This window comes from Thamnophis elegans, unplaced genomic scaffold (assembly GCF_009769535.1).
Source record: "Thamnophis elegans isolate rThaEle1 unplaced genomic scaffold, rThaEle1.pri scaffold_232_arrow_ctg1, whole genome shotgun sequence".
Lineage (NCBI taxonomy): Eukaryota > Metazoa > Chordata > Lepidosauria > Squamata > Colubridae > Thamnophis > Thamnophis elegans.
Window position 1 is genome coordinate 20001 of NW_022473701.1, and position 26112 is coordinate 46112.

Here is a 26112-nt window from a genome sequence, read left to right on the forward strand (position 1 = left end):
GACGTGGGATGGCCTTCCACCAAGTCACCGCCAACCAAAATCAAGAGGCACAACAGGGCGTCTTAGGGCGGGCCATGGGACACTTAGGGTCAAGGAGGGTCCTTTCCAGGGGCAAAATGCTTCGTGTGAACCGGTAGGGACAATGGCCCCTGGTTCTGTGAACCAGTAGGGAAAAAAGCTTCCAAGGATCGTGTGGCTCAGCTGTGTGATCGTCGGAAGATTTCCCCCCACTTTTTAAAGCATTTCCCCCCCCGCCGGTTCGGGTGAAGAGGCAGGAAAAAAATGCTTTAAAAAATGTTTCCATGACTGTATTTCAAAAGGTTCAATCAGCTGTGAGCTGCGTGATCATTGGAACTGGTTTTTGTTTTACTTTTTAAAGAATTTTATTACTACCTAGGTGCCTGAACCGGTAGTAAAAAAATTCTTTAAAAAGTAGGGAGGGGTGGAAAGGTTCCCACAATTTCAGGGCACAGCTGAACCTTATTTTCCACTACTTAAAGCATTTTTTACTACCAGTATGGCTGAATAGGTAGTAAAAAAACGTGGCACGACATAACCGCGAACGTCAAAAGCGCGCCGACAACACCGCAGCGCTAAAACCACGATGTCAAAAGCGCGCCGACAACAGCGCGCCGACAACAGCGCGCCGACAGAAGCGCGATTTAACTTAAGGTAAGGTTTAGGGTTAGGTTTAGGGTTAGGTTTAGGGTTAGGTTTAGGGTTATTTTTAGGGTTATGTTACAGCGCACTTCTGTCGGCGTGCTGTTGTCGCGCGGTTTTGACGGTGCGGTTTTGTCACCGCGCTTTAGTCACATGTGCTTTAGTCTACCGCGGTTTTGTGGTGGAACCGTAAAAAAAGGCTTTATATTTTTTTAAAATGTTGGTCCTGCCCACCCAGTCACATGATCCACCCATCAAGCCACGCCCACCAAGCCACACCCGCCATGCCACGCCCAGACAACCAGTGGCAAAAAAATATTTACATTTCACCACTGGTCTTTCCCCCCCCCTCCAGATAATTCTGCTCCTATGAACCAGTTGTGGGTTGCAGGCGGTGCGCCCCGGTATGGGCGTACCGGTGCCTGTCCGGAGCACTGGGTACTGTTCCGGTACGGTGCTCCGGAGGGCCCACCCGCCCGCCCGTCGTCCTTATCTGTATTTGAACTCTTTGGCGCTTCCGTGCACACGCGTGGCATGTACGGCGCCTGTGAGACACTCTGCGGAGCAGCTGGAGGCTCACGGCGGTGTCGCTGGAGGGTAGGACACATGTGCATGTTGTGTGCGTATGCATGCATGCTGCACGCATTCAGGCGGTGGACGCCAGGCCCCGTTGAACCGTACCGGTTGTACCGGGATCCGGACCCCACCGCTGCTTTAAACAGACTACGGTGTCTCTTGCAACCCAACCTCCGATTCCATGCGCCATTGGTTCAAGACTTCAAAACAGCAGGCAGAATCCACCATTTCCAAAGCCGCCCGGGCCCCTGACGTCCATCGGCTAATAATGCAATTGACCTTTTTCACATCGTTGCAGTCAATTGAAATCATTTGCGCATTGACGCGGGTGACGCAGGGGCGTCAATTACGCAAATGAAGTACTAAAAAGCTGTCAGTTACGTCCGTTTGAATTTAAGAGAATTTTGACTGGAAGGGACAGCCTCCCCCTTTCCCCCCCTCCCACAAACACATCCTCTGGCCTTTTATTTGAAATTTTATGGCTGGCCTCTGCTTGGACAGCGCATTATTTCCTTGGCCTCAAGAGCCCCAGGGCAGATTGCCAAATTCCTACATAAAAGAACCGGCAGAGGGCAGCAGATGACAGCTTAATCTCCAGGAAACTGAATTAGTTATTGCAACGTTTGGAATATTTAAAGATTGCTCCTTATTTCATCCAGACGGAGAGAAGAAATAAGGATTTAGGTAAGGAAAATGTTTAAAATGCACCCGATTAGGGCCGCAACGCGACGGCCAACATTAAGAAGAACTCAATGCAACCTAGTCGGTAATCTGTTAATCTGGTCTTCCTATCTGGGCGATGGCCTCTTAATTTTAAATGTCAGAGGGGCAAAGGCTTCTGCCAACCCCACGAGCCCCCTTACCTCCTTTCTGGGACTCGATCTCTTTCTTGGCCTGCTCCAAGATACTCTTGATGGCGTCGTCTGAGCCGGTTTCCGGAGTCCTAATCCGTGGCGTAATGCTTCCTGATCAAAGACACAGAATAGCCAAGACCGCCGTTTGATTTGGGGCAGCTCTGGGCACCTAAAGTCAAGGAATTACGCACATCCCCCTACGAGCCTCTCTTTCTCAGCAGCTCCTGCCTGGCGAATCATCTCTTGTCACGAGGGAGGGGGGATATCTGGGTCTTGGGCTGGAGGAAAAGAAGGGTGAGACCGGGGAGACCAAAACGGAGGGTGACTTTATCTCACCTGGCTGGTTGGTCTTTGCTGAAGAAATCGCAGAGAAGGTGGGAAGGCAGGGAGGACTTATTGAGTTCAGAGGAAGAGTAGGAGGAGAGGAGTAGGAGGAAGAGGGGAGGTGGGGAAGAGGACGAGGAAGAAGAGGAGGAGGAAGAGGGGAGGAAGAGAAGAGGAGGAGGAGGGGGAAGAGGAAGAGGAGAGGAGGAGCAGAAGGAGGAGGGAGAGGAGGAGATGCACTGAAGCGACACCCGTCGCCCCTCACCCCACCCAGGTTCCCCTCCTGGACCACTCACCTCTCTGGCGCACCTGAATAGTTCTCAGCGCGAGGACGTTCTGCTCGTCGGAGAGGAACTGCTTCATCTTGATGAAGGGCTCTTTCCCTTTGACGGTCAGCTTGCGCCAGGGCTTGGGCCGCGCCAGGATCTCACTGACCGAACCCTGCGAGAGGCCCAGGACGTAATGTCCGAAGACGCGCTGGCCGATGTTGTGCTTCAGCAGCTGCTCCTTCACCTGGAAAGCGATCTCCGCCGTGTCCAGCTGCTCCTCGTCGGCTGAGCCGGGGTTGCTGCCTTCCGACGGGTCACTCGGGGGGCTCCCGTCGTTGGAGTTGGCGGGCACCACCAGCCCCTGGGCGGCGTAGAAGGCGGAGGGGAAGCTGCCCGTGCTGCTGTTCTCGCTCTTGTAGCCTGGGGGACCCATCTGTGTGGGGAGAGGGGAGTCTCAGGCTCGGGGATTGGCCAGCACCCTGGCCCCCGAAGACGCAAAGGCGAAGTCCCCCAGTACCTCCGGGGCCACCGTGGGAGCCAGCAGGGGCTGGAGGAGCGGAGGGGAAGTGGAGTCTTCCCTGGGCGGCTGCAGGAGCTGCTGGGGAGACGGGTAAGGTTGCTCGGGGCCCATGGAGTCCTTCACCGACTCGTCTTCCGAGGCGTCCTCCTCTAGAGACCAAAGAGAGAGAAACACACCCACACACAAACTATAGCTTCCCTGGACCATGCCGGCTGGGGATGATGGGATCTGGAGTTCTGGTGGACAGATAGGAATATCGGACAGACTGGGAAAGCCAGAGGAAGGAAGTGGACCAGGGGTGGGATTGAAAAAAAATAGCAACCGGTTCTCTGCCCGGTTGCTGCGGGGGGGGGGGAGCGTGGTCGAGGGGCATGGCCTACTCGGCATCCTACACCACAGTGTGTGTGGGGGATGTCTTTTTGCTCTCCCTGGGCTCCGGAGGCCCTCCAGAGGCCGGAAACAGGCCCATTTCCGGACTTCTGGAACTTCCGGAAGGCCCATTTTACGCCCCCCCCCCTCCGAGACTCCACGTGGGCCCTGCACTTCATGATGAACGGGCCACGTGGAGACTCCTGGGAGGGGTGGGGCCAGCCAGCCCTTCCAACTACCGGTTTGACGAACCAGATGCAAAATTAACATCCGGTTTGTCCTAACCGGTCCGAACGGCTGAATCTCACCCCTGAAGTGGACCTCTCTCAGATGCTCAGCCATGATTTTTCTGAGGAAGATCCCATTGTTGATTTATTCCGGAAGGCTCATTTTACGCCCCCCCCCTCCGAGACTCCACGTGGGCCCTGCACTTCATGATGAACGGGCCATGTGGAGACTCCCGGGAGGGGTGTGGCCAGCCAGCCCTTCCAACTACCGGTTTGACGAACCAGATGCAAAATTACCATCCAGTTCGCCCTAACCGGTCCGAACGGCTGAATCTCACCCCTGAAGTGGACCTCTCTCAGATGCTCAGCCATGATTTTTCTGAGGAAGATCCCATTGTTGATTTATTCCGGAAGGCTCATTTTACGCCCCCCCCCCCGAGACTCCACGTGGGCCCTGCACTTCATGATGAACGGGCCACGTGGAGACTCCTGGGAGGGGTGGGGCCAGCCAGCCCTTCCAACTACCGGTTTGACGAACCAGATGCAAAATTACCATCCAGTTCGCCCTAACCGGTCCGAACCAGCTGAATCTCACCCCTGAAGTGGACCTCTCTCAGATGCTCAGCCATGATTTTTCTGAGGAAGATCCCATTGGTGATTTATTTAAGGGGTTTTACAACTCCTTCAGCCAATCGGAAGGATTATGGAAGAGGAACAAGCGGATAGAGGGGTGAGGGGAATTGAAACCCTGCGTATATCTTGGGCCGTCTACGTTTTAGAGCAGTGTTTCTCCAGGTTGGCAACCTGAAGATGTGTGGATTTCAACTCCTAGAATGCTGGCTGGGGAATTCTGGGAGTTGAAGTCCACACATCTCCAGGTCACCAAGACGGAGAAACATTGCTCTAAAATTAATGAAAAATGCCTTAAACCCTCCCTCCTGCAGCTTCCACGATTCTAATTGGTTGAGCCATCTGTGCAAAGGGCTGCGCGTGCAAATCCATGCGTGGCTAGTTGGGGGGATTCTGGGAGTTGAAGTCCACCCGTCGGAGAGCTGCTGAGGTTGAAGAGACGCTGTTCTAGTCCAGTCATGGCTCACCTTTTCCAGACTGAGTGCGCAAACCCACAAAATGCAATATGGGCACTCCCCCCCATGCACACGCCCTGCCTCTGCGCATGTGCACACACCCTGCCCCGCGCATGCACAGCAGACGCAAAGACCAGCTGGACGAGAGGTACACGCATGCATGCACAACTGAACTGGGGCAACGGCTCATGTGCCATCAGAGAGGGAGCTGTGAGCCACCTTTGGCACGTGTGCCGTAGGTTTGCCATCAAGGTTCTAGTCCATCCCCTTAACCCCAAAATAATCCCAACAAGGGCCTTTGTATTGACCCATGTTTCTTCCCTTCGATCCGGTCGCCATCCTACCAGGATTGGTGGTGAGGTTTGGTTTCTCCAAGAGATACTTCCGGGATGGGTAGAAGGAATCTTTTCCCAGGAAGAGGGCATCGGGGTTTTTTGAGATGCTCTAAATAAACAAGAGGGAGAAGGATTAGAATTTGCTTTTTGGGCAGAGGAAGAATGGGAGGGAATGTAAGAGTAGGAAAGAGGGGAGGAATCGGAAGAAGGGGGGAAGGTTAAAGGGGAGGAAGAGTAAGGAGAGAAGGGAAAGGAGAGGTGGAAAGAAGGAAGGAGAGAAGAAAGAGAAGAAAGCGGGGTAGGAAGGAGGGAGGGAAGCAGGGAGGGAAGCAAGGAGGGAAGGAGGGAGGGAAGGAAGGAGAGAAGGAGAGAAGAAAGGAAGGAAGGAAGGAAGGAGGGAAGAAAGGAGGGAATCTAAGAGAAAAGAAAGAAAGGAAGGAGGGAAGGAGGGAAGGAAGGAGGGAATGTATGAGAGAAAGAAGAGGGGAAGGAGAGAGGAAAGGGAGGGGGAAGGGAAGGAGAAAAGGAGAAAAGAAAGGAGGGAAGGAAGGAGGGAAGGAGAGAAGGAGGGAGGGAAGGAAGGGGAGTGGCAGAGAAGAAACGAGGGAAGGAAAGAGGGAGGGAGGGAAGAAGATGCCTAACTTTTGATGTCTATAACGATTTTGTTATTATGGAAATGTCTCGAAACGTAGTCAAATGTAAAGCAAAACAGTGGCGGATGTTGTATTGTCTTTGGCAATCTATTGGCTGTTGTATTTTTCTTTTACTAATAAAAAATAATAATAATTAAAAAAAAGAATTTGCTTTTTGTTTCAAGTGGCACCCTGGCTTTCTGCCTTCCGACACCCTCGGCCCCCACCAGCCCAGAACACTCCCAGGCGTAGCACAACGGCCGTCACCAACAAAAACAACTCCCTTAAAACGGCAACTTGTTCCAGTCAGCCCTAAAAGAAATGTGGCAATTAAGTTCAGCCATCTGATCGGGCACCACTTCCCCGCTTCTGCTGTGGGTTTCCTGGCGGCCGCCGCTTGGCGTACCATCTGGCGGAGTGGCAGGAGGTAAAGGGAAGAAATAAACAAAGGCTCAAAACTACCAATCTGAGAAGAGGATCCAAAGAGTTTACGTTGTTTTTTTTTTAAAATGATGCACGGAAGGAGAGAGATCTTTCTCAGCAAGGATCCCCCAAAACCTCAGGGAATATGGATTCTGTATCCACTGAAAATACTTCTGAAGTGGGCAGGCAAAACTCTTCCCAATTCTTAATGAGAGGGTCTAGCTGAGAAAAAGACCCTAGAAGTCCTGGTGATCTTCCTTCCTTCATCCCTCCCTCCCTCCTTCATCATCTTTTCCTTCCTCTTCTCCCTTCCACCCTTCCTTCCTTGCTTGCCTCTTTCTCCTTTCTTGCCTCTTTCCTTCCTTCCTTCCTTCACCCCTCCATTCCTCTGTCATCTTCTTGCCCCTCCTCCCTTCCTTCATCCAGCCCTCTCTCCCTCCTTCATCATCTTTTCCTTCCTTCCTTCATCCCTCCCTCCTTCATCTTTCCTTCCTTGCCTCTCTTTCTCCTTCCTTGCCTCTTTCTCCTTCCTTGCCTCTTTCCCTCCTTCCTTCCTTCACCCCTCCATTCCTCTGTCATCTTTTTGCCCTCCCTTCCTTCATCCATCCCTCTCTCCCTCCATCATCTTTTCCTTCCTTCCCTTATTTCCTTCATCTCTCCTCCTTCATCTTCGTTTCCTTCCTTCATCCCTCCCTCCTCCATCTTTCCTTCCTTGCCTCTTTCTCCTTCCTCGACTCTTTCTCCTTCCTTGCCTCTTTCTCCTTCCTTGCCTCTTTCTCCTTCCTTGCCTCTTTCCCTCCTTCCTTCCTTCACCCCTCCATTCCTGTCATCTTCTTGCCCCTCCTTTCCTTCATCCATCCCTCTCTCCCTCCTTCATCATCTTTTCCTTCCTTCCCTTATTTCCTTCATCTCTCCTCCTTCATCTTCGTTTTCTTCCTTCATCCCTCCCTCCTCCATCTTTCCTTCCTTGCCTCTGTTTCTCCTTCCTCGACTCTTTGTCCTTCCTTCCTTCCTTCCCTCCCTCCCTCCCTCCCTTCCTTCCTTCCACCATGCCCAGAAATATTCAGAAGCCAGGGGAGAGATTTGAGTCGCTGGGAAGTTTTTCTCAAGGTGCTGATTTCCCATGCTAGGTAATCCTTCTGTTCTCAGCCCTCTGGGCCTCTGACGGCCGGCAAACCCTTTTCGAAAACACAGCACCTCCTGCCTGATAACCTGATGGGGGCTGAAGCTCAGGTGTGCTGTGCACCTGCGGAGAAGGTTTCCAACTTGCCTGGGACAGGCTGCACTCGGAGGAGGCCAGCTTCATCGCTTTCAAAATGCTGCAGAAGGAAAAGGGGAGAAATTAGGACCTAAAGAGAGTTTCCAGGCAGCCCCGCTTCTCCTGCAGAGCTAGGATTGAAGGTATAAAGCAGGGAGGGGCTTTCGCTTGTGACCTGCCCCCCCACCCTTTTCATCCACCCAAATCTCACGTGCAAAGCTTGGGTCACTTCTGCAAGCAGTCACAACCCCTGAAAGAGGAGCGTGCCTCTCTGTTCAACCACCCCATGGTACTTTCCAGATTGGCGGCCTGGCCTGGCACGAGAGGTGATGTGTGGCGTGCGAGTGTCAGGCGCAAACACACACACCCCCAGCTCCATTTGTGCGAGCGGTGAATGCACACGCCCTCTGCTCGTGTGAATGAAGCTTTGCACGCGATTGGAGGGAGCTTGAGAGGCGGGGGCCCTACCTCAGTTCTGTCTTGACCTCTTCGTAATCTGATTGAGTACGAAGTTTTTCTTCCAACTTCTGAAGAACGCACAAACACAGAGACACACAGAGAGAGACACACACACACACACACACACAGAGAAATATTTAAAAATCCTAAGTCAAAGGCAGAAGCTTGTGGCGTGAAACAAATGGTTAAGACAGAAAGAAAAGGCAAATTTTGCTCGGCACATCGTTAGCCCAGCTCAGAAATTATTAAAATGTTGTGTGTGTGTGTGAGATAGACAACGACACCTATTCACAACACCCCTGTGTTCATCTTTAACGAAGTGATTGGACAAAGGAAGTCATTGGGGATTTCACCAGGATTAAATGGAGAACCCTCCACAGGCCATTTTAATCCTTGGAAAAATTCATCGGACTTTCTTCTCCATCAACCTTAGGGAGGTGAAGAGCAAGGATTCGATTTAACCCCCCCCACACACACACACAACACCCCGATTCTTGGGGGGCATGCCGCGGAAACGATACCCACTTCGATGGCCTCGCTTTTGGCTGCCAGCTGCCTCTCAAGGTCTGCAATCTGATTGGCTGAAGAGTCCTCCATTTCTTGCATGGAGTTCTGCAAATGTTGGATTTCCTTGAGAAGCCGAAGGATTTCCCGGTCCTTGGCGGCGAGGGCAGCCTCCAGCCGTGGTCCCGGACACAAAGAATAATTCACTTTGTCCTGCAGAAAAGAAGGGATCTCAAAGGAAGGATCTACTTATGCCGAGGAGCTAGAAATAACAAGGGCCACCTCCTGGCTTCCCCGCCACGCCTCAGGTCAATTCTAGACATGCCATTTTGCACATCCTTATGAAAGACATGTGTCTGTAGCCCAGTTTGAAGTCTTCACTTCTTGCAAGGCCTCCCTGGAGTCATCCTTATCTTCTGCTCTCTCTCAACATGCAGGAGACCAACGTGGTGTTCTGACCGAGGCTTCCCAAGAGCCTGAAGTGAATTCCTGGTCCCGACAAAAACCCCTTTTGATTAATTGACTGTGAATTCTGCCTCACTGACATCCAGCAAAGTCTTTCAAACGGAGGATTTACAGTCACAGACCTTATCTGGCTTGGAGAGCTGCCAGGCCGAGATCTGCAGAACTTGGCAAGGAGCCTCGGAGAGTCACGAACCAATTAAGTGAACTGATGGTCTCCTGCAAACTCCACTCCCCTTTCGCTGCTCTTTTACTTCCTCTGGGAGGGGCCATTCACCGTCCACCTGTGGCCTTACTCCCTGAGTCGACTTCTGTTCTTTAGCTGTTCCCTTCGTCTGGCTGCTCTGTGCATGCGCCCACTGGGAACAGGCTCCAGCTGTTCTTCTGCCTCACTGATGTCTGACTCTGAAGGCAGCTGATGACTGTCTGACGTCCCTGGCCCCCTCTCTGCCTCCGACACAGAGCCCTCCTCAGAGCCTTCCCCAGACTCCAGGACTGGCGCGGGTTCCTCCCCAACCCTCCTCACTCTCTGAATCTGCTGCCAGCTCTGCTGGGCCACAACACCTCGAGACTTCATATTAGCTGCTCCTCTTCTAGAGCTGAAGATACACGCAAATCCCAACCAGCAAATGGGCTGGAGCCCTTAGCTTAAGACCTGGAAGCCAACACCCAAAACTAAATTGTTCCTCAACATTTAGTCTGGTCTGCACTGAGCTGATTGCAACCCAAATTCATAGAATGAGGAGTCGGGAAATGGAAGATTTGTGCTTCTGGAAATTCCCCCGTGAGCACTGCTCTCCTCATTTGATCGGTGAGGGTCCCCTTCTGGTCCTCACCCCACTTGGTCCTTGGGGAGAACAGCAAGCCAAGCGGAGGGAGCTGTTTACAGCGGCAAGCTGTTCCCGCAGATTCTCCACCTCCCTCTGGGCAGCCTCCGCTCTCTAGAAAAGGGAAGAATCAGAACCGTCAGAATGTTTGATGGAAACATCACACCAACCATCCATTTCCTGAGGCCTTCAAGCCATTTTCATTGACAAGCCCAAGGCCTTTAGCCCGTGACCACCCGTCCGCTCACCTGGTTGGCTTTTTCGAGATTTGTCATAATCATGGCCACTTCATCTGTCCTAGGGCAAGAAGAGAAGAGTTACGGTTGGCTTCCGGAGCATCTACAAGTTCAACTAGGAGTAGATGACACCATTTGCTCCTCAGGGGCATAAAACACAACCAAAGAGGTCCTCAGGATGCCATGGAAAAAGCAAACATCCAGAGACTTTGACCTGACCCAAGAGCCAAGGTGGCGCAGTGGTTAAATGCAGCACTGCAGGCTACTGCTAGATCAGCAGGTCAGCAGTTCAAATCTCACCGGCTCAGGGTTGACTCAGCCTTCCATCCTTCCGAGGTGGGTAAAATGAGGACCCAGATTGTTGGGGGCAATATGCTGACTCTCTGTAAACCGCTTAGAGAGGCCTGAAAGGCCTATGAAGCGGTATATAAGTCTACTGCTATTGACCTAGTTTAAATCTATAGGGACACAGTGGCTCAGTGGCCAAGATGCTGTTTGACGATCAGAAAGGTTCGGTGGTTCGAATCCCCAGCGCTTCGTAACGGAGGGAGCTCCCGTGACTCGTCCCAGCTTCTGCCAACCTAGCAGTTTGAAAGGACGTAAAAATGCAAGTAGAAAAACAGGAACCACCTTTGGTGGGAAGGGAAGAGCGTTCCGTGCGCCTTTGGCGTTGAGTCATGCCGGCCACATGACCACGGAGACGTCTTCGGACAGCGCTGGCTCTTCGGCTTTGAAAGGGAGATGAGCACCGCCCCCTAGAGTCGGGAACGACTAGCAAAGATGCTTCCTTAGTTTAAATCTCCAATGAACCTGGCTACCTGGTGTTAGATAGTGGGGTGGTGAACCTCAAAAGGCGTGGAGTCTTTTTATCCTTTCACTTTGAAAAGGGATGGGGAGCATCAGTAAAATGCCTGTCCACCCCACTTCTCCTTCCATGCTTCCATGTTCATCCTGCACGAGCCCCAGTTTGATCAAAGGCAATGTTATTTCACGCCGGGTGCCAGAAGGGTAAACATGAGGGGATCAAAGCCCATCTGGTTCGCTAGGATACAATTAAGCGTTCTTAGCACCGTCACGTATCAGAGAACGGTGGGGATCATAGTTATGGCAGAACCTAAGTGAGGATGCTGGGAATATTTGGAAGGAGGAAGGAAAGACACCAAGCACCCACGCAAAGATACGGACATATCCACCCAGCTTCTACCTAGAGCCGAGGTGGCGCAGTGGTTAGGGTGCAGTACTGCAGGCCACTTCAGCTGACTGCTATCTGCAGTTCGGCGGTTCAAATCTCACCGGCTCATGGTTGACTCAGCCTTCCATCCTTCCGAGGTGGGTGAAATGAGGACCCAGACTGTGGGGGGCGATATGCTGACTCTGTAAAACCGCTTAGGGAGGGCTGAAAGCCCCATGAAGCGGTATATAAGTCTAACTGCTATTGCTATTGCTATTGCTATTGCTATTGCTATCTATCTATCTATCTATCTATCTATCTATCTATCTATCTATCTATCTATCTATCTATCTCTATATGTCTGTCTGTCTGTCTGTCTGTCTGTCTGTCTGTCTATCTATCTATCTCTATATGTCTGTCTGTCTGTCTGTCTGTCTATCTATCTATCTATCTATCGGATTGTTGGGGGCGATATGCTGACTCTGTAAACCGCTTAGAGAGGGCTGAAAGCCCCATGAAGCGGTATATAAGTCTAACTGCTATTGCTATTGCTATTCTACAATTTCTTAAGCCAAAAAAAGAAGTTTTTAGGGGAAAGGGGGAGAAGAAGGGAAAGAATTAAAACTGGGATTTTTGGGAGCCCATGAGAAAATATGTTAAAAGAGGAAGAAAGGGAAAAAGAGTTACTTTAGTAGACTAAAGAGAATAGCAGTGAGATTGTTACTGTTACGTAACTAATTAAGAAAGAAAGAAATGATAGTATATTGTTAACGGTAGAAAAAAAAACTTGAAATAAATGCTCTCTATGCTTAAATCAAATTAGAGGATGTATGCTGTTTATAGCAAAATATACCAATGGAGAAAATAAGAAATGAAAATTTGGTGTAACTTTGAAGGGGCAATAGAAGATACTGTTTAATGTATTAAGAAATAAATAAGTATAAAGATGGAGAATAATTTGTGAAATTTGTGAAAACAAAGCTATGATGTAAGAAGGACGATGTAACTGACAACTCTTTGTTCCTATATTATGCATAATTTGTATTAAAAAAACAAAAAAAAAACCCTTGAATGGAATTTCTTAAGCCTCCCCACCGATCAAGTTTAAGTTTAAGTTTAAGTTTAAGTTTATTTATATGCTGCCCTATTCCCAAAAAGGGACTCAGGGTGGCGAACAACTTAAACGGGCAAGGGAAACATACAAGTACAAAATAGACATTTAAAATGACCAACAACCATACCTGTCGAGAGGGGAAGGGAACTCATCAACCCCAGGCCTGCCGGCACAGCCAGGTCTTAACGGCTTTTCGGAAAGCAGGGAGAGAGGTGAGGGTCTGAATCTCCGCGGGGAGTTCGTTCCAAAGGGCCGGGGCTGCAACAGAGAAGGCCCTCCCCCGGGTAGTAGCACGATGGCATTGGCTAGTGGATGGAACCCGGAGGAGGCCGACCCTGTGTGATCTAATGGGTCTTCGGGAGGTAATTGGCAGCAGGCGGTCTCTCAAGTACCCAGATCAAGCCCTTTTCCAATTGCTCATCCAAACGTTCTCCTACTTAGAGACGCCCTCACAACCTGACTGGGAGACGTAAGCGCTGAGGACAAGCACCCACTTACTTGGAAGCGGCCTCCTCGTCGTATTTACACCGCAGGTCAACCAGCTCCGTCTGCGTCGCCTTTAGCGCTGGCCAGCAACGGGGAGAACATGAAAACAGAGAGTAAGAAATTGTACTTCCAGTGGGTTGTGCTTCAAGAACGCTACTCGGGGCTAGCAAATATTCAGTCGTAAACTGGGATAATAATTAGGCGGGGGAAATGGGAGATATGTGTAGACCCGTTGGCTCCACCAATTATCTCCGCGAGTTATCTCCACGTCTTTCTCAACCCACTCAAAGAGGCTTAAAATTGAGCAGAAGTTCTGCCAATGAGTGACACTTCCTGGCATTTGCCAATGTACCATCCTGGTTTGCACTGCTCCCTTTTAGGATGGTGGGTTGCGAGAGATTGTATTGTATTGTATTGTATTGTATTGTATTATTTGTATGCCGCCCTTCTCCGGGAGGACTCAGGGCGGCGAACAATTCAAGGGGGGAAAAAAGGGGGAACATAAAAAGACAAAATACAAATAATAAAAGTAGACAACAGTCGCACAACCATACATGTCAAGAGGGGAAGGGAGCTCATCACCCCCAGGCCTGCTGGCAAAGCCAGGTTTTGACGGCTTTTCGGAAGGCCTGGAGAGAGGTGAGGGTCCGAATCCCTGCGGGGAGTTCGTTCCAGAGGGCCGGAGCTGCCACAGAGAAGGCCCTCCCCCAGGTAATAGCCAGATGGCATTGGCTGGTAGATGGCACCCGTAGGAGGCCAACCCTGTGAGATCTAATGGGTCTTTGGGAGGTAATTGGCAGCAGTCGGTCTCTCAAGTACCCCAATACCATGAAGGGCTTTATAAGTTATGACTAGCACCTTGAAGCGTATCTGGAGACTGATCGGTAACCAGTGCAGCTCGCGGAGGATAGGTGTAACGTGGGTGTACCAAGGTGCACCCACAATCGCTCGCGCGGCTGCGTTCTGGACGAGTTGAAGTCTCCGAATACTCTTCAAGGGCTGCCCCATGTAGAGCGCATTGCAGATTGTGACACTTATTCGAGTTAGTTAAGACCGAGATTTCTGGAGGAACTCGAAGGATAGATTTCAATCATCGGGCAGCTGTGGGTTACGTTTTCAAAACTTTTATTCTGAAGGACTCTCTTTCGTGCTTCCATGCAGGCTGCAAGCGGTAATTTCAGGTAAGGGACGGCTGTCATTAAAAAGGGAAGGATTTGAGAGATGGAAGGAAAGAGGTTGACCATCAGCCCAATGTCTGAGAGGAAACGGCAGACATCAGGGAAGCAAAGAAAACTGGACTCAGCTCATCGAGTGAAGAGATGATCTTTCAACAGATACAAAAAAAACCCCATCAGCTTTTCCTTAAAGAGCTTAAAGAGAATTAACATGGCCAAGGAGGAAGCCATGGGAAATGCTCCTAACCATCTTCAAACCGTATCTCCATCGAACATGGAAAGTACCTGAATGCAGGACTTTGATCTTCTCTTCTGCTTCCCCCAGCCGGCTGGCCAAAGTGAACTGGGCTTCTTGAAGACCCCTAAGACAAGAGATGTATCTCCTTGAGTTGAGTGGCACCCATATCAAAGCCAAGGAGAAAGCAGCCTTCTGAGGTCCATCCATCCCCTTGGAGTCAACCTCCCATTCTCCCCAATTCGTTTGAATAGTTTGGCTGAAGAAGCCATCACAGGTTCTGCAGAACATCTAGAGAACTTCCTTCGATTTGAAAGCATTAAAAGGAGAGAGGCCTGTCCAGAGATATACTTGACTTCTTTAAAAAGATAAGTTGGGTTTTGTTCACAAAGAAAATCTGTGAGAAGTGCTGAAAAATGTTGACGGATTTCGATTCACGGGCTTTATTATCTATTAGGGGATGGTTGGGTCTCAATCACAGCAACAGAGTCTCGTGAATTTGTGGAATAATGGTTTCCTCCCCCCCCCCACAAAGTTTTTCACTTTTATTTCTCATGCATACATTTACAAATATACATTCTCATTATTATTAATATTGTGTTTTCTTTTAATATTTATAACAATTCATTTCTCCGCCTAAAAATTTAAAAATATAATTGAGATTGCTTTCCTGTCATCCTGTACATCCCTCTTGTTTTACAACAAGCCTACTTCTTCTTCCCTCTCCTTTTCTCCTTCCCTCCCTTCTTCTCTCCTTTCTTCTCTCCTCCTCTCCTTTCTCTTTTCTTCTTCCCCTTTCTCTCCCCCACTCCTCCCCTCTTCATTCCCTTCCTACCCTCTCTCCTACTCTTACTTCCCCTCCCTTTCTTCCCCTCCTTTACCCTTTCTTCTTTCCCTCTCCTTTTCTCCTTCCCTCCCTTCTTCTCTCCTCCTCTCCTTTCTCTTTTCTTCTTCCCCTTCCTCACCACCACTCCTCCCCTCTTCCTTCCCTTCCTACCCTCTCTCCTACTCTTACTTCCCCTCCCTTCCTCTTCTTTTTCCTTTCTTCTTTCCCTCTCCTTTTCTCCTTCCCTCCCTTCTTCTCTCCTCCTCTCCTTTCTCTTTTCTTCTTCCCCTTCCTCACCACCATTCCTCCCCTCTTCCTTCCTACCCTCTCTCCTACTCTTACTTCCCCTCCCTTTCTTCCTCTCCTTTACCCTTTCTTCTTTCCCTTTCCTTTCCGTAGAGGAATGGTTTTCCAAGATCTTGGGAGATCACTGAGGAAAAAGCAGAAGGTGCAGCCTAAAATTCCAGGTAAGGCTGGACTTAACCACCTCCTTCCTTTCCTTGGAGGAGAACAATTCTCCCAACTACCTTCCCATCCTCACCTCCCGGCTCATACTCACGTACTTTTGCCTCTCAACCTCATTCCTCTGCAGCAACGAGTCGGTCAGCAAGGCTTTGTTGTTGATCCCAGCAAGCTTGGCCTCTGAAGCCGCCAGTCCACCAGGGAGGGTCCCTTCTTTTTGCTCTGCGGGGGTGAAGGGGAAATCTACATCAGCAACAGGATCAGTGGCCTAAACCAGAGAAGTCTCGGCTGGTTATCCTTTCTGCTTGCCTTCTCTAGATCAGTGTTTCTCAACCTTGGCGACTTTCAGTCCTTTGGACTTCAACTCCCAGAATCCCCCAGCCAGCATAGCTGGCTGGGGGAATTCTGGGAGTTGAAGTCCACAGGACTGAAAGTCACCAAGGTTGAGAAACACTGATCTAGATCATTCCAGCTGTGCTCAACCAGCCATGGGTCTGTAAGGCTCCGCAGGATGCAGAAACGCCTCCTCTCAAGCACGGCCTTGAAGCTCCAACGGACCCTGCCTTGACTCTCACGCTGAGGCAACAGGGAAGTTACTACTACTTTACTATAGGTCCGAGATGGCGAACTTATGACTCATGTGCCAGAGGTGGCACGCAGAGCCCTCTCTGCAGGCACATCCGCCGTTGCCAGATGCTTTCTGGTTTCCGACACGCACATGCGCGCCGGCCAGCTGGTCTTTGAGGGCACTGGAGTGCTGGGAAATGGGACTCAGGCTGTTTTTCAGGCCCTTTTTCGGACTGTTTTCAGGTCATTTTCGGGTCGAAAACAGCCAGAAATTGGCCTGAAAATTGGCCTGAAAATGCCTCTCCAAAAGCCTAAAAATGGCCCGAAAAACAGCCAAAAGCAGCCAGAAAACAGGTATGCGCACACTGACCAGTGGTCTTCAGGTTTTTGGTGCTCTGGCGCACACAGGCACACATGTATGCATCTGTGTTCCGGTTTCGCCACTTAGTGCCGGAAAGCTTTGCCATCCCTGCTGTAGGCTGCCAGTGGAAGAAGGCGGATTGCTTGAGTACCTTTCGGGGAGAGCAGCTCCTTCTTCCAGGGCCTGTTCAGCTCCTTCAAGGGGGGTTTCTCGGGGCCGAGGCAGTGGAGGGGCTGGTGCCACCCTTCGAGGGAGGGCACAGGATCTGCTGGAGGGGAAGGGAGAAAAGCAGAGGTGACCTTGGAGCTCCGTCCCACGCAGAAGGCACCTTCCAAAGAAGAGGAGGACAATGTTGATGCCGCCTTCCTTCAGAGGAGGAAGCCCTTGGCTCAGCCCAGATAATCCCTAAGAGGTCAAGCTTTCATATGTCAAAGAATTATCAAAAATGTAAAATCACTAACATTAGGGGGGAGACAGAGAGAGAGAGAGAGAGAGAGAGAGAGAGAGAGCGGGAGGAAGAGGGAGGGAGGGAGAGAATATGGGTGATTAGATCAGTGGTGGGCTTCAAAAAAATTTGCTACTGGTTCTGTGGGCCTGGTTTGGTGGGCGTGGCAGGGGAAGGTTCCTACAAAATCCCCATTCCCTCCCAATCAGCTGGGACTCAGGAGGCAGAGAATAGATGGGGGCGCGGCCAGCCAGAGGTGGTATTTCCCAGTTCTCCGAACTACTCAAAATTTCCACTACCGCTTCTCCAGAGCTGGTCAGAACCTGCTAAATATCACCCCTGGGTTAGATACAATAGATGATAAACAGACAGATAAGAAAGAGAGAGAGGGTAGATGATGATGATGATGAGAGAGAGAGAGAGAGAGAGAGAGAGAGAGAGAGAATAGATACTATAGATGATTGATAGCTAGATGAGAGAGAGGGAGGGAGAATCCCTCCAAAAGGATTTTAAGCCCCCCTCCGTGGAAGAGGCATGTGGATTATCTTGTCTTCTCCCTGGTCCTATTAAGGAGGACACTATTTTCTCAAACATTTTGCCACCCCTAAAACAGAACGCCGGGATGTTCTTCCTGTTGAATCAGAATCAGGGGCCGTATTTGTCTCTTGCAACTCATAGGGCTCGGTGGGGGTGGGTCAGAGTTGGTAAACCGGGTCAGAAGCTTGAGAGGGATGGATGGCTCCTCCAGCCCTCCCCCCCCCCGATCTGAAAAGAAATTGGGGTGGTGGTGGAAGAAGCGAGAAACCAGCCCCATTTTTTTCCCCACCTTTATTAAAAATGATCCAGGCTCGTAAATTAATTTGTTTGTGTCGTACAATGGCAGTGCAGATGGACTCATTAGCATTGCACACCGCAAATAATTAAGGATGCGTTTTTAGCTGGCCTTCCTAATGGGGTTTGCTGGGTTAATGATGTCAGTGCATAATTGCCTTGGCCTGGGAGGCCTTAGGGAGCCCCCCCCGCAACCAGGCAGGGATGGCTAATAATCGTGGGGGTCGCGCCAGGAGAGGAAGGGGCCCTCTCTGGAGCACACCTGTTTGCATCCCTGCTCTTTGCCCACAGCAAAATGGGCTGTGGGATGGAGACTGTGGCGTGGAGGGGCCCTGCCAAAGCAGACGCTTCCGAAAACTGGCACAGAAAGAGCTTCCCTCTTAGCCAGGGACCAGCTCTGCCCCCCTGCTTCCCCCTCTCCCCTCCAGCCTTTAACCTAGAGTGGAGCAGCGGATGCCAAGGGTGCCTTGTGTAACCCCCCCCAAAAAAAACGGGGAAAAGATGTCATCTTCCTCACAGCTACAGATTTAATCATATGCACCGCGGATTTAAGCAAAGTAATCAATCAAATCTGTTTTAAATCAATGCATAATGAGACCCAAACAGGAGGCGGAATGAAACCAGCAGATCTGAAAATATATGGCAAAAAACCACTTTGGCCTCGGATGCTGCCCAAGGACCTCCGCAGCCCAAAGATGCTTGGAGGCCTTAACCAGGGGGCGTGTCCAACCGTGGCCACTTAAAAGATTGGCGGACTTCAACTCCCAGAGTTCCCTGGCTGGAGAATTCTGGGAGTTGAAGTCCACAAGTCTTAAAGGGGCCACACTTGGGACGCCTCTGATCTAAACCCTCCCAAGGGCTCATAAATGTTGCCTGAGCCTGGTCTGATGCCCAGGAGTGCCTGGGTCCACATGGTGACCCACCGGGGGCAGATATCTTCCTTGCCAGGGTCAAGGATGTGCCAAGATCCAGAGCCGACAAAAGAGCAGTTGTGTCTCTCGTCAAGGAGCCACCTGTGGACACATATCCTCCGCAGTGGAGGCTCATCCGTGGGGGACCTGGAGCATAAATGATCTCGGAGGAGTAGGAAATAAAGGCAGCTAACCTTACAGCTGTTTATAACATCTCCAGCGCTAAGATGTGCTCTACATGGGGCTGCCCTTGAAGAGTATTCGGCAACTTCAGCTAGTCCAGAATGAGGCCGCGCGAGCGATTGTGGGTGCACCTCGTTTCACCCACATAACCTCGAGCCGAGGTGGCGCAGTGGTTAAATGCAGCACTGTAGGCTACTTCAGCTGACTGCAGTTCAGCAGTTCGGCTGTTCAAATCTCACCGGCTCAGGGTTGACTCAGCCTTCCATCCTTCCAAGGTGGGTAAAATGAGGACCCGGATTGTTGTTGGGGGCAATATGCTGACTCTGTAAACCGCTTAGAGAGGGCTGAAAGCCCTATGAAGCGGTATATAAGTCTAAGTCTAACTGCTATAACACCTATCCTCCGCGAGCTGCACTGGCCAACTGTCGATCTCCGGGTACGCTTCAAGGTGCTACTTGTCACCCACAAAGCCCTTCATGGTAGTGGATCTGGGTACTTGAGAGACCGCCTACTGCCAATTACCTCCACGCGGCCTATTAGATCCCATAGATTAGGCCTCCTCCGGATTCCATCTGCCAGTCAGTGTCGACTGGCAACTACGCGGAGGAGAGCCTTCTTGGTTGTAGCTCCAACCCTCTGGAACGATCTCCCCATGGAGATTCGTACCCTCACCACCCTCCAGGCCTTCCGCAAAGCCCTTAAAACCTGGCTATCCCGTCAGGCCTGGGGTAAAAGACCGTAACCCACCTGAATTGTATGAATGTTGTGCTTTTAATGATGTACTGTCTTATGTGTTAATTTGTCTGTTTTCCCCTCCTTTCGAATTGTAAGCCGCCCTGAGTCCCCGCAGGGAAAAGGGCGGCATATAAATAAACTAAAATAAATAAATATAAATAAATAAGATAACGATGTGGACCATTCAGCTGCGCGCTTCAAGGAAGGGCCCAGCTGAAGAGCAGGAGGAATTCCAGCCGCCAGGGCCACCGGAGACGGAAGGAAGGGGCAGCTTTGGCTTGAGGAAAGAGCAGAGGGGCTTGGAGGCCCAACCAGTCTCAGCTAGGGGGTCGCAGGGCCAAAGGCCCAGGCATGAAGAGGAGTCTTCCCAGAGGTGCCCAATGGTGCCCAACTGGCAGCTGGCTTCTCCCAGGAACCAACTGGGGGTCCTTGGCAACCCTAGAACATTGATGGCGAACCTTTTGCACACCAAGTGCCCCAAACGGAACCCGCATGCGTGTGTGTGTGTGTGCATGTGCGTGCAGAGGAGCACTGGAATCCCAAAGACCAGCTGGCCGGCGTGCACAAGCCTGTTTTTTGGCCATTTTACGGTGCGTTTGAGGCTGTTTATTGGCTCGAAAAACAGCCTGGAAAACGGTCCAAAAATGGGCTGGTTTGGGGCCATTTTCTCTTTTCCAGTGCTCCAGTGCCGGTGAGGACCAGCCCTGTGGGGTGGCATGCGCATTTTATTATGGGTGCATAATGCACATGCGCACAATAGCGCTTTTGGCACGCAACGACCAAAAGATTAGCCATCACTGAGCTGAGGGGTGTAATCCATCCATTCACTTAGACCAGTGTTTCTCAACCTTGGCAACTTGAAGATGTCCGGACTTCAACTCCCAGAATTCCCCAGCCAGCGAATGGAGTTGAAGTCCGGACATCTTCAAGTTGCCAAGGTTGAGAAACACTGGCTTAGACACTAGCAAACCTCCTAAATTCCTAATTTGAAATCCCCAGAAAGCTCCGTTCCGCCTCCTTGGGTAAAGTATTATTGCTTCCCCTCATATGCACATCCCGGTCCTTACTTAGCAAACTCGTTTCTTTCTCCCACCCGTTGCGTCCCTGCCGAGAGGGGAGCGAGGCGTGCAGAAGACAATGAAGAAATCAGTTGTCACTGCCACCCGAGTTAAAACGAGACTTAAATCAATCCATCCTCAACAATGACTTTAATTATGCTTTTAACATGATTTTACTGCTTCCTCTCCGCCCTCCCTCTCCTCTCCGTGTCCGACAGAGATGTGCGCCCAGCCCGCTTCCCCATGCCACATCTGGGTGAACAATATCAGAAAAATTTATGATATTTTCCTCTCCCCCCCCCCTTCCTGTAATTACAGACGCCACAATCCCAGGCTCAGTGTATCAAAACACTTGCTGAGCAACACAAAAAAAATTTCCTCGGGCGAAGTTTTGCAGAGACGGAAGCCGTTCAAGCTCCGAAAGGAAGAGAGACAGAGGAAAGGCAGGAAGAGGAGAAGGAAGGAAGGAAGGAAGGAAGGAAGGAGGGAAGGTGTACCAATCACTCCAATAAGCCCAACTGGAATTAAAATGTGTGTCAGATATTGAGATGTGCAGGTATTTACTTCCACTGCCATAACACAAGGGCTATCAAGAGATATAAAATGAGGACCCAGACTGTGGGGACAATATGCTGACTCTGTAAACCGCTTAGAGAGGGCTGAAAGCCCTATGAAGCTGTATATGTCTAACTGCTATTGCTATTGCTATTGCAATCTATCTATCTATCTATCATCTATCTATCTATCTATCTATCTATCTATCTATCTATCTATCTATCTATCTATCATCGGATTGTTGGGGGCAATATGCTGACTCTGTAAACTGCTTAGAGAGGGCTGAAAGCCCTATGAAGCGGTATATAAGTCTAACTGCTATTGCTATTGCTATACTAACTAAATGCAATCCATTCTAATCTTGATTGCAGGAAAAACAATTTCAGAAACAGAGTAGTAAATATGTGGAACATTCTATCTGGTCCTGTTGTTAGTTCCTCTAACCCCCCAATCTTTTTACTTTAAGCTGTCTACCGTGGACCTTATACGTTTCTTAAGAGCTCCCTCGGGGGGCGTGCATAAGCGCACCAGCGTGCCTTTCATCCCTGTCCTACCGTCCCCATTGATATGGACCCTTTTTATGGGTTTACGGCTATGTTTTCCTTATTTAGATCCGTTTATTCGTGCCATTTTTAATGCGTTTTTCCTACTTGTTTCCTTGTTGAAAAATCAAAATAAATAAATAAAATTTCACTGATTAAACAGAGGACCCTAGTAGGACAATGGCCGCAGCCATTTCAGACCCTGGAAAGTCATTTCCCCCCCCCCCAAACCTGGGATTTTCTACCATCTCGTTCCTAAGAGGGTCTTCTTTAACAATGGCTATTTCCAGGCCACGGAGGAGATGGAGCTCCAGAGCGGGGGTCTCAAATGTTCCAGACCATCTTCTGATCTCCCGAAAGTCCCTGAGTAGGTCCAGAGGGCTTGTGACACCCACCCACCCCTTCCGAGCCTGCCTGAAGGCGGCGGCCCAGCCGGCGTCCATACCTGGGCCTTTGAGTAACTGCTTGTAGACGCTCAGGAACGCTGCCTCGGCTTCCTTGGTCCGTTGGCTGAGCGCAACCACCTGAGGGAGACATAAAAGCAAGAGCCCAGCTGAGAAAGAGAGGAAGGGGCAGCCCCAGAGCTTTGGGGGGGGATCAGGAAGGAAGAGCTCCATGCCATTTGGAAACATCCAGCTGCATTTGCAACTGCAAAGGTGGCCCTCCAAACCCAACCTCAACCTCATCAAAGCTCTTGTAGATGGATCCCAACTCAGGAACTCGGCTGACTTCTAGGGAAGTAACCCTTGGTGGAGGAAAACTGATGTAAGGCTGGGAAGGAAGGAAGGAAAAGGGAAGGAGGAAAGATGGATGGAAGGAAGGAAGGGAAAGGGAGAGAAAGAGGAAGGAAGGAAGGAAGGACGAAAGGAAGGAAGGAGGAGAGGAAGGAAGGAAGAAAGAGGAAGGAAGGAAAGAAGGAAGGAAAGAAAGAAAGAAGGAAGGGAGGGAGGGAAGAAAAGGAAGGGAGGGAGGGAGGAAGGAAAAGGGAAGGAGGAAAGATGGATGGAAGGAAGGGAAAGGGAGGGAAAGAGGAAGGAAGGATGGATGGAAGGAAGGAAGGAAGGAAAAGAGAAGTAGGGAGAGGAAGGAAGAGGAAGGAAGGAAGAGGAAGGAAGGAAAGAAGGAAGGAAAGAAAGAAAGAAAGAAGGAAGGAAGGGAGGGAGGAAGGAAAAGAAAGGGAGGGAGGGAGGAAGGAAAAGGGAAGGAGGAAAGATGGATGGAAGGAAGGGAAAGGGAGGGAAAGAGGAAGGAAGGATGGATGGATGGAAGGAAGGAAAAGGGAGGTAGGGAGAGGAAGGAAGGAAGAGGAAGGAAGAGGAAGGAAAAAAGGAAAAAAGGAAGGAAGAGGAAGGAAAGAAAGAAGGAAGGAAGGAAAGAAGGAAGGAAAGAAAGGAAGGAGGGGAGGAAGGAAGGGAGGGTTCTCCCTCCCCCACCCCCTTAATCTTAAAAGGACAAAGAGAGAGAGAGAGAGCTTGCAAATCTTTCACCCCAGACGGACTCTAAAGGGCTTGTCATTCAGAAGGGAAGCAGCCGGCATTTACCATTCTCCAGCCACAGAGCGAACGGCCTCCCTCCGCTGCTTCCCTTCCGTTCCCGCTGGAGACGGCCTTACCTTGAGCGTTCAACCATCTTTCTTGCCTTCTTTGCACTTGTGGGTGGAGCTGAGATGTTACCAACCGACCCGTGGTCATTTCCCACAAACCCAGAATCTACCTGAGGCAGAAGAGTCTCTCCTGGTTCAGTTACGGTTATTTTATAGGACGCAGGCCCTCCAATATCTCCTTTTTTTTGGAACCCCAGAAATTGTGGTCCCAAAATCTGGAGGAAGGCTAGCTTGATAGCTGGGGGAATGGGGGAAAGGGCTGGCTCAGAGGATCAACCCGTTGTGTTGATGCCAGGAGATCCCGTTACGGCTCCTGGACTCCCCCTTTGGAAGGCGCCCCTCAACAGCCTTGAGGTTTCTCACCCCTCTTCTGGAAACAGGACCAAGCCCAAGAATGAGGGGACTTCTCCTCGTGGCCCCTTTTAACAGGCTTGGATTCAGGAGTCTCCAACCTTGACAACATCACAACTGGTGGACTTCATCCCCCAGAATTCCTCAGCCAGCTAGAATTCTGGATCTGGAGTCCACAAGTCATACAGTGGCCAAGGTTGGAGACCCCTGGCTCAGATGCTGGATGAAAGGCTTGGTGGGAGTGAGTGAACCCAAGAGATCTCAAAACTCCATCCTGGGAGTCCGGCTGAGAGGTCCAGGTGTTTTGTCACCTGTCCAAGGAGCCGAAAGGGAAAGGAATTCCCGCAGAGGGAAAGCAGGGAAATTAAGGAACCAACCAGAGTTCAGCTGGCTCGGACGCTTATGGCTTGTTTCCCGGAACACGAAGCAACGCATCCCTGGCGCACGCTCAGAGTTTGCTCAAGCCAGTCCTGGGAAATGCAGCCCATTGCCCCAAGAAGACAGCAGGGACAGACAGACAGCCAGACAGCCAAGGGATGCTTGCGTGGTAGGTCCATCTGTTTCTAGCTCTTGGTAGGGAAGCTCTTGAGAGGCTGGTCAAGCTAAGAAGATCAGCCCGGGGGGGGGATGAATGCAGCCCACTCCCCAAATATTCTGTCCTTGCTCCCTGGAATCTGAACTCCCTCCCTCCCAGCGTCCTCTAACTTTTAAACCTCGAGATATCATTCGCTTTTTCCTTCTCTGCGTGTTTCTCTCTCTTCCTCCCTTCCACGCGCTCGACTCAAGGTGAGACAAAACACAACTGCATACTCCGCAACGACACAAGATTGATGAATTACATTTCTGCTCCGGGTCTTTTCCATGGCTGGTGATTTTCCAGCAAAGCAATTATCACCATAGAATACATAATGGCCTAATTAATTACTACTGTCAGACTGGCCTCTATGCTATGATTATACCTTATCAAGTCAGTCTCTCTCTCTCTCTCTCCCTCTCTCTCTCTCTCTCTCTCTCTCTCAGCAACACTGAGAATAAAAAAAATATTATTGCAATGGGCAGATTCTTTTTTTAAGTTGCCTTCTGTCTCTGCCTTCTCCTTCCTCCTGCCTTCAATCTTTCTGCTGATATTTTGTCTGGGTTTATATGCACACAACTCACAAATGCCTTTAAGTGTAATTGTTAGGTAAGCTCCCCGTTGGGAGAGCGAGTACGTTCAGCGAAGCGTTGTGAGAGTTGCGTTGGAGAACACACAAACCAGCATACAGAGACTCTGCAGTTTAAATAGGCTTTTACTTTTGTGGAAATAGAGGTATCAGAGTCCATCAAACAGTCCAAGTCATACATGGATAAGACAGTCAGTCATCAACATCTTTCAGTTAAGGGATAATCCAAATAACATAGTCCAGGATCATATAATCAGTTCGCTATTCAAAGTTTGCTAACAGTTGCAAAACTTACAATAGCTCCCGGCACTTTCTAACAGCCAGCTTCCAAAACACTCAGATCAGATCAGCCCAGCATCTAACGAACAGAGAGCTAACAGTCACTCTGGCTCCCTCTTATGGCAGGTTGAGGAAAACAGCAACCAATCACATTTTACAGTATGGTTTAAAGAAACAGGTACAGCATTGTTACATGACTTATATATTGCCAACCCAATTTTTAGGATTATATTCATAACATTCTCCCCTTTGAGTAGGACAATATATAAATCTTACAATCTTAAACCGTATTCCTCGCAACAACGTTTATGCTTGGCCCTTAGTAAAATGATCTGCGATGTTATCTTCAGACATACAATACTCCGGTGAAACTAATTTACTATTCACACTTTGCCTTATTCCTAACAGTAATTATTCCCAAAGAAGAGTTTAAGGAGAAACGGAGCAACGGCTGACCTAAAGGAAGGGAAGAGGAGAGGAAAAAGAAGATGCTACTGAAGGAGAGGAAGTTGCTGATGGCCGTCCATTTTTGTCATCATGCTTCCTGACAGACCCAATCGTGCTGTGGCAAAGCTTTTCTTTTTCTTATCCTGCCCAAGGATGTTCCTCGCGTTAGAACTCTTGCAACGAAGTCCATCTCTCTGGTGCCACGGGGTCTCTGTCTCCTGTCTCTTCCACCCCTTGGTGGGAATACCAGCTGGTTCAAGGAGAACCAGCAAGGTCTCTGAAAGTGGCCTCAACCATAGAATGCCTGCTGTCTGCTCCAAGCCCTCCGCCAAATGCTCTCGGTCCCTCAAAATCATGCCCACCCACCCCCAACAAGTCTTTCTATCAAATGTGACTCTGGGGAGCTGCTGGGGAGGATGGGTTTCAAACTCGGACACTAGCCAAAGGTGAAGCATTTTGTTGTAGCCCACCAGTGGAGCTGGCAGTGGAGTCGGACAGTGAGGAGGTTGGGGAGGAAGATGGGCCAGTCCTGGAGTCTGGGGAAGGCTCTGGTGAGGGCTCTGTGTCGGAGGCAGAGAGGGGAAGGGGCCGT

General features: G+C 50.2%; 1 protein-coding gene across 1 annotated transcript in view; it reads right to left on the bottom strand.

The window, feature by feature from the left end:
- The window catches only part of CUX2 (cut like homeobox 2), a gene marked incomplete at its 5' end in the record, with an annotated part of 32226 nt that extends 10025 nt beyond the window's left edge, over window positions 1-22201 (bottom strand). Inside the window, 13 exon segments of the mRNA XM_032238478.1 lie at window positions 2100-2201; window positions 2711-3352; window positions 5229-5328; window positions 7545-7593; window positions 8001-8059; window positions 8517-8708; window positions 9794-9898; window positions 10033-10081; window positions 12804-12870; window positions 14252-14328; window positions 15591-15711; window positions 16569-16685; window positions 22123-22201. Coding sequence (XP_032094369.1) covers window positions 2100-2201; window positions 2711-3352; window positions 5229-5328; window positions 7545-7593; window positions 8001-8059; window positions 8517-8708; window positions 9794-9898; window positions 10033-10081; window positions 12804-12870; window positions 14252-14328; window positions 15591-15711; window positions 16569-16685; window positions 22123-22201 — 1759 coding nt within the window.
- Window positions 22202-26112: the final 3911 nt, after the last annotated feature.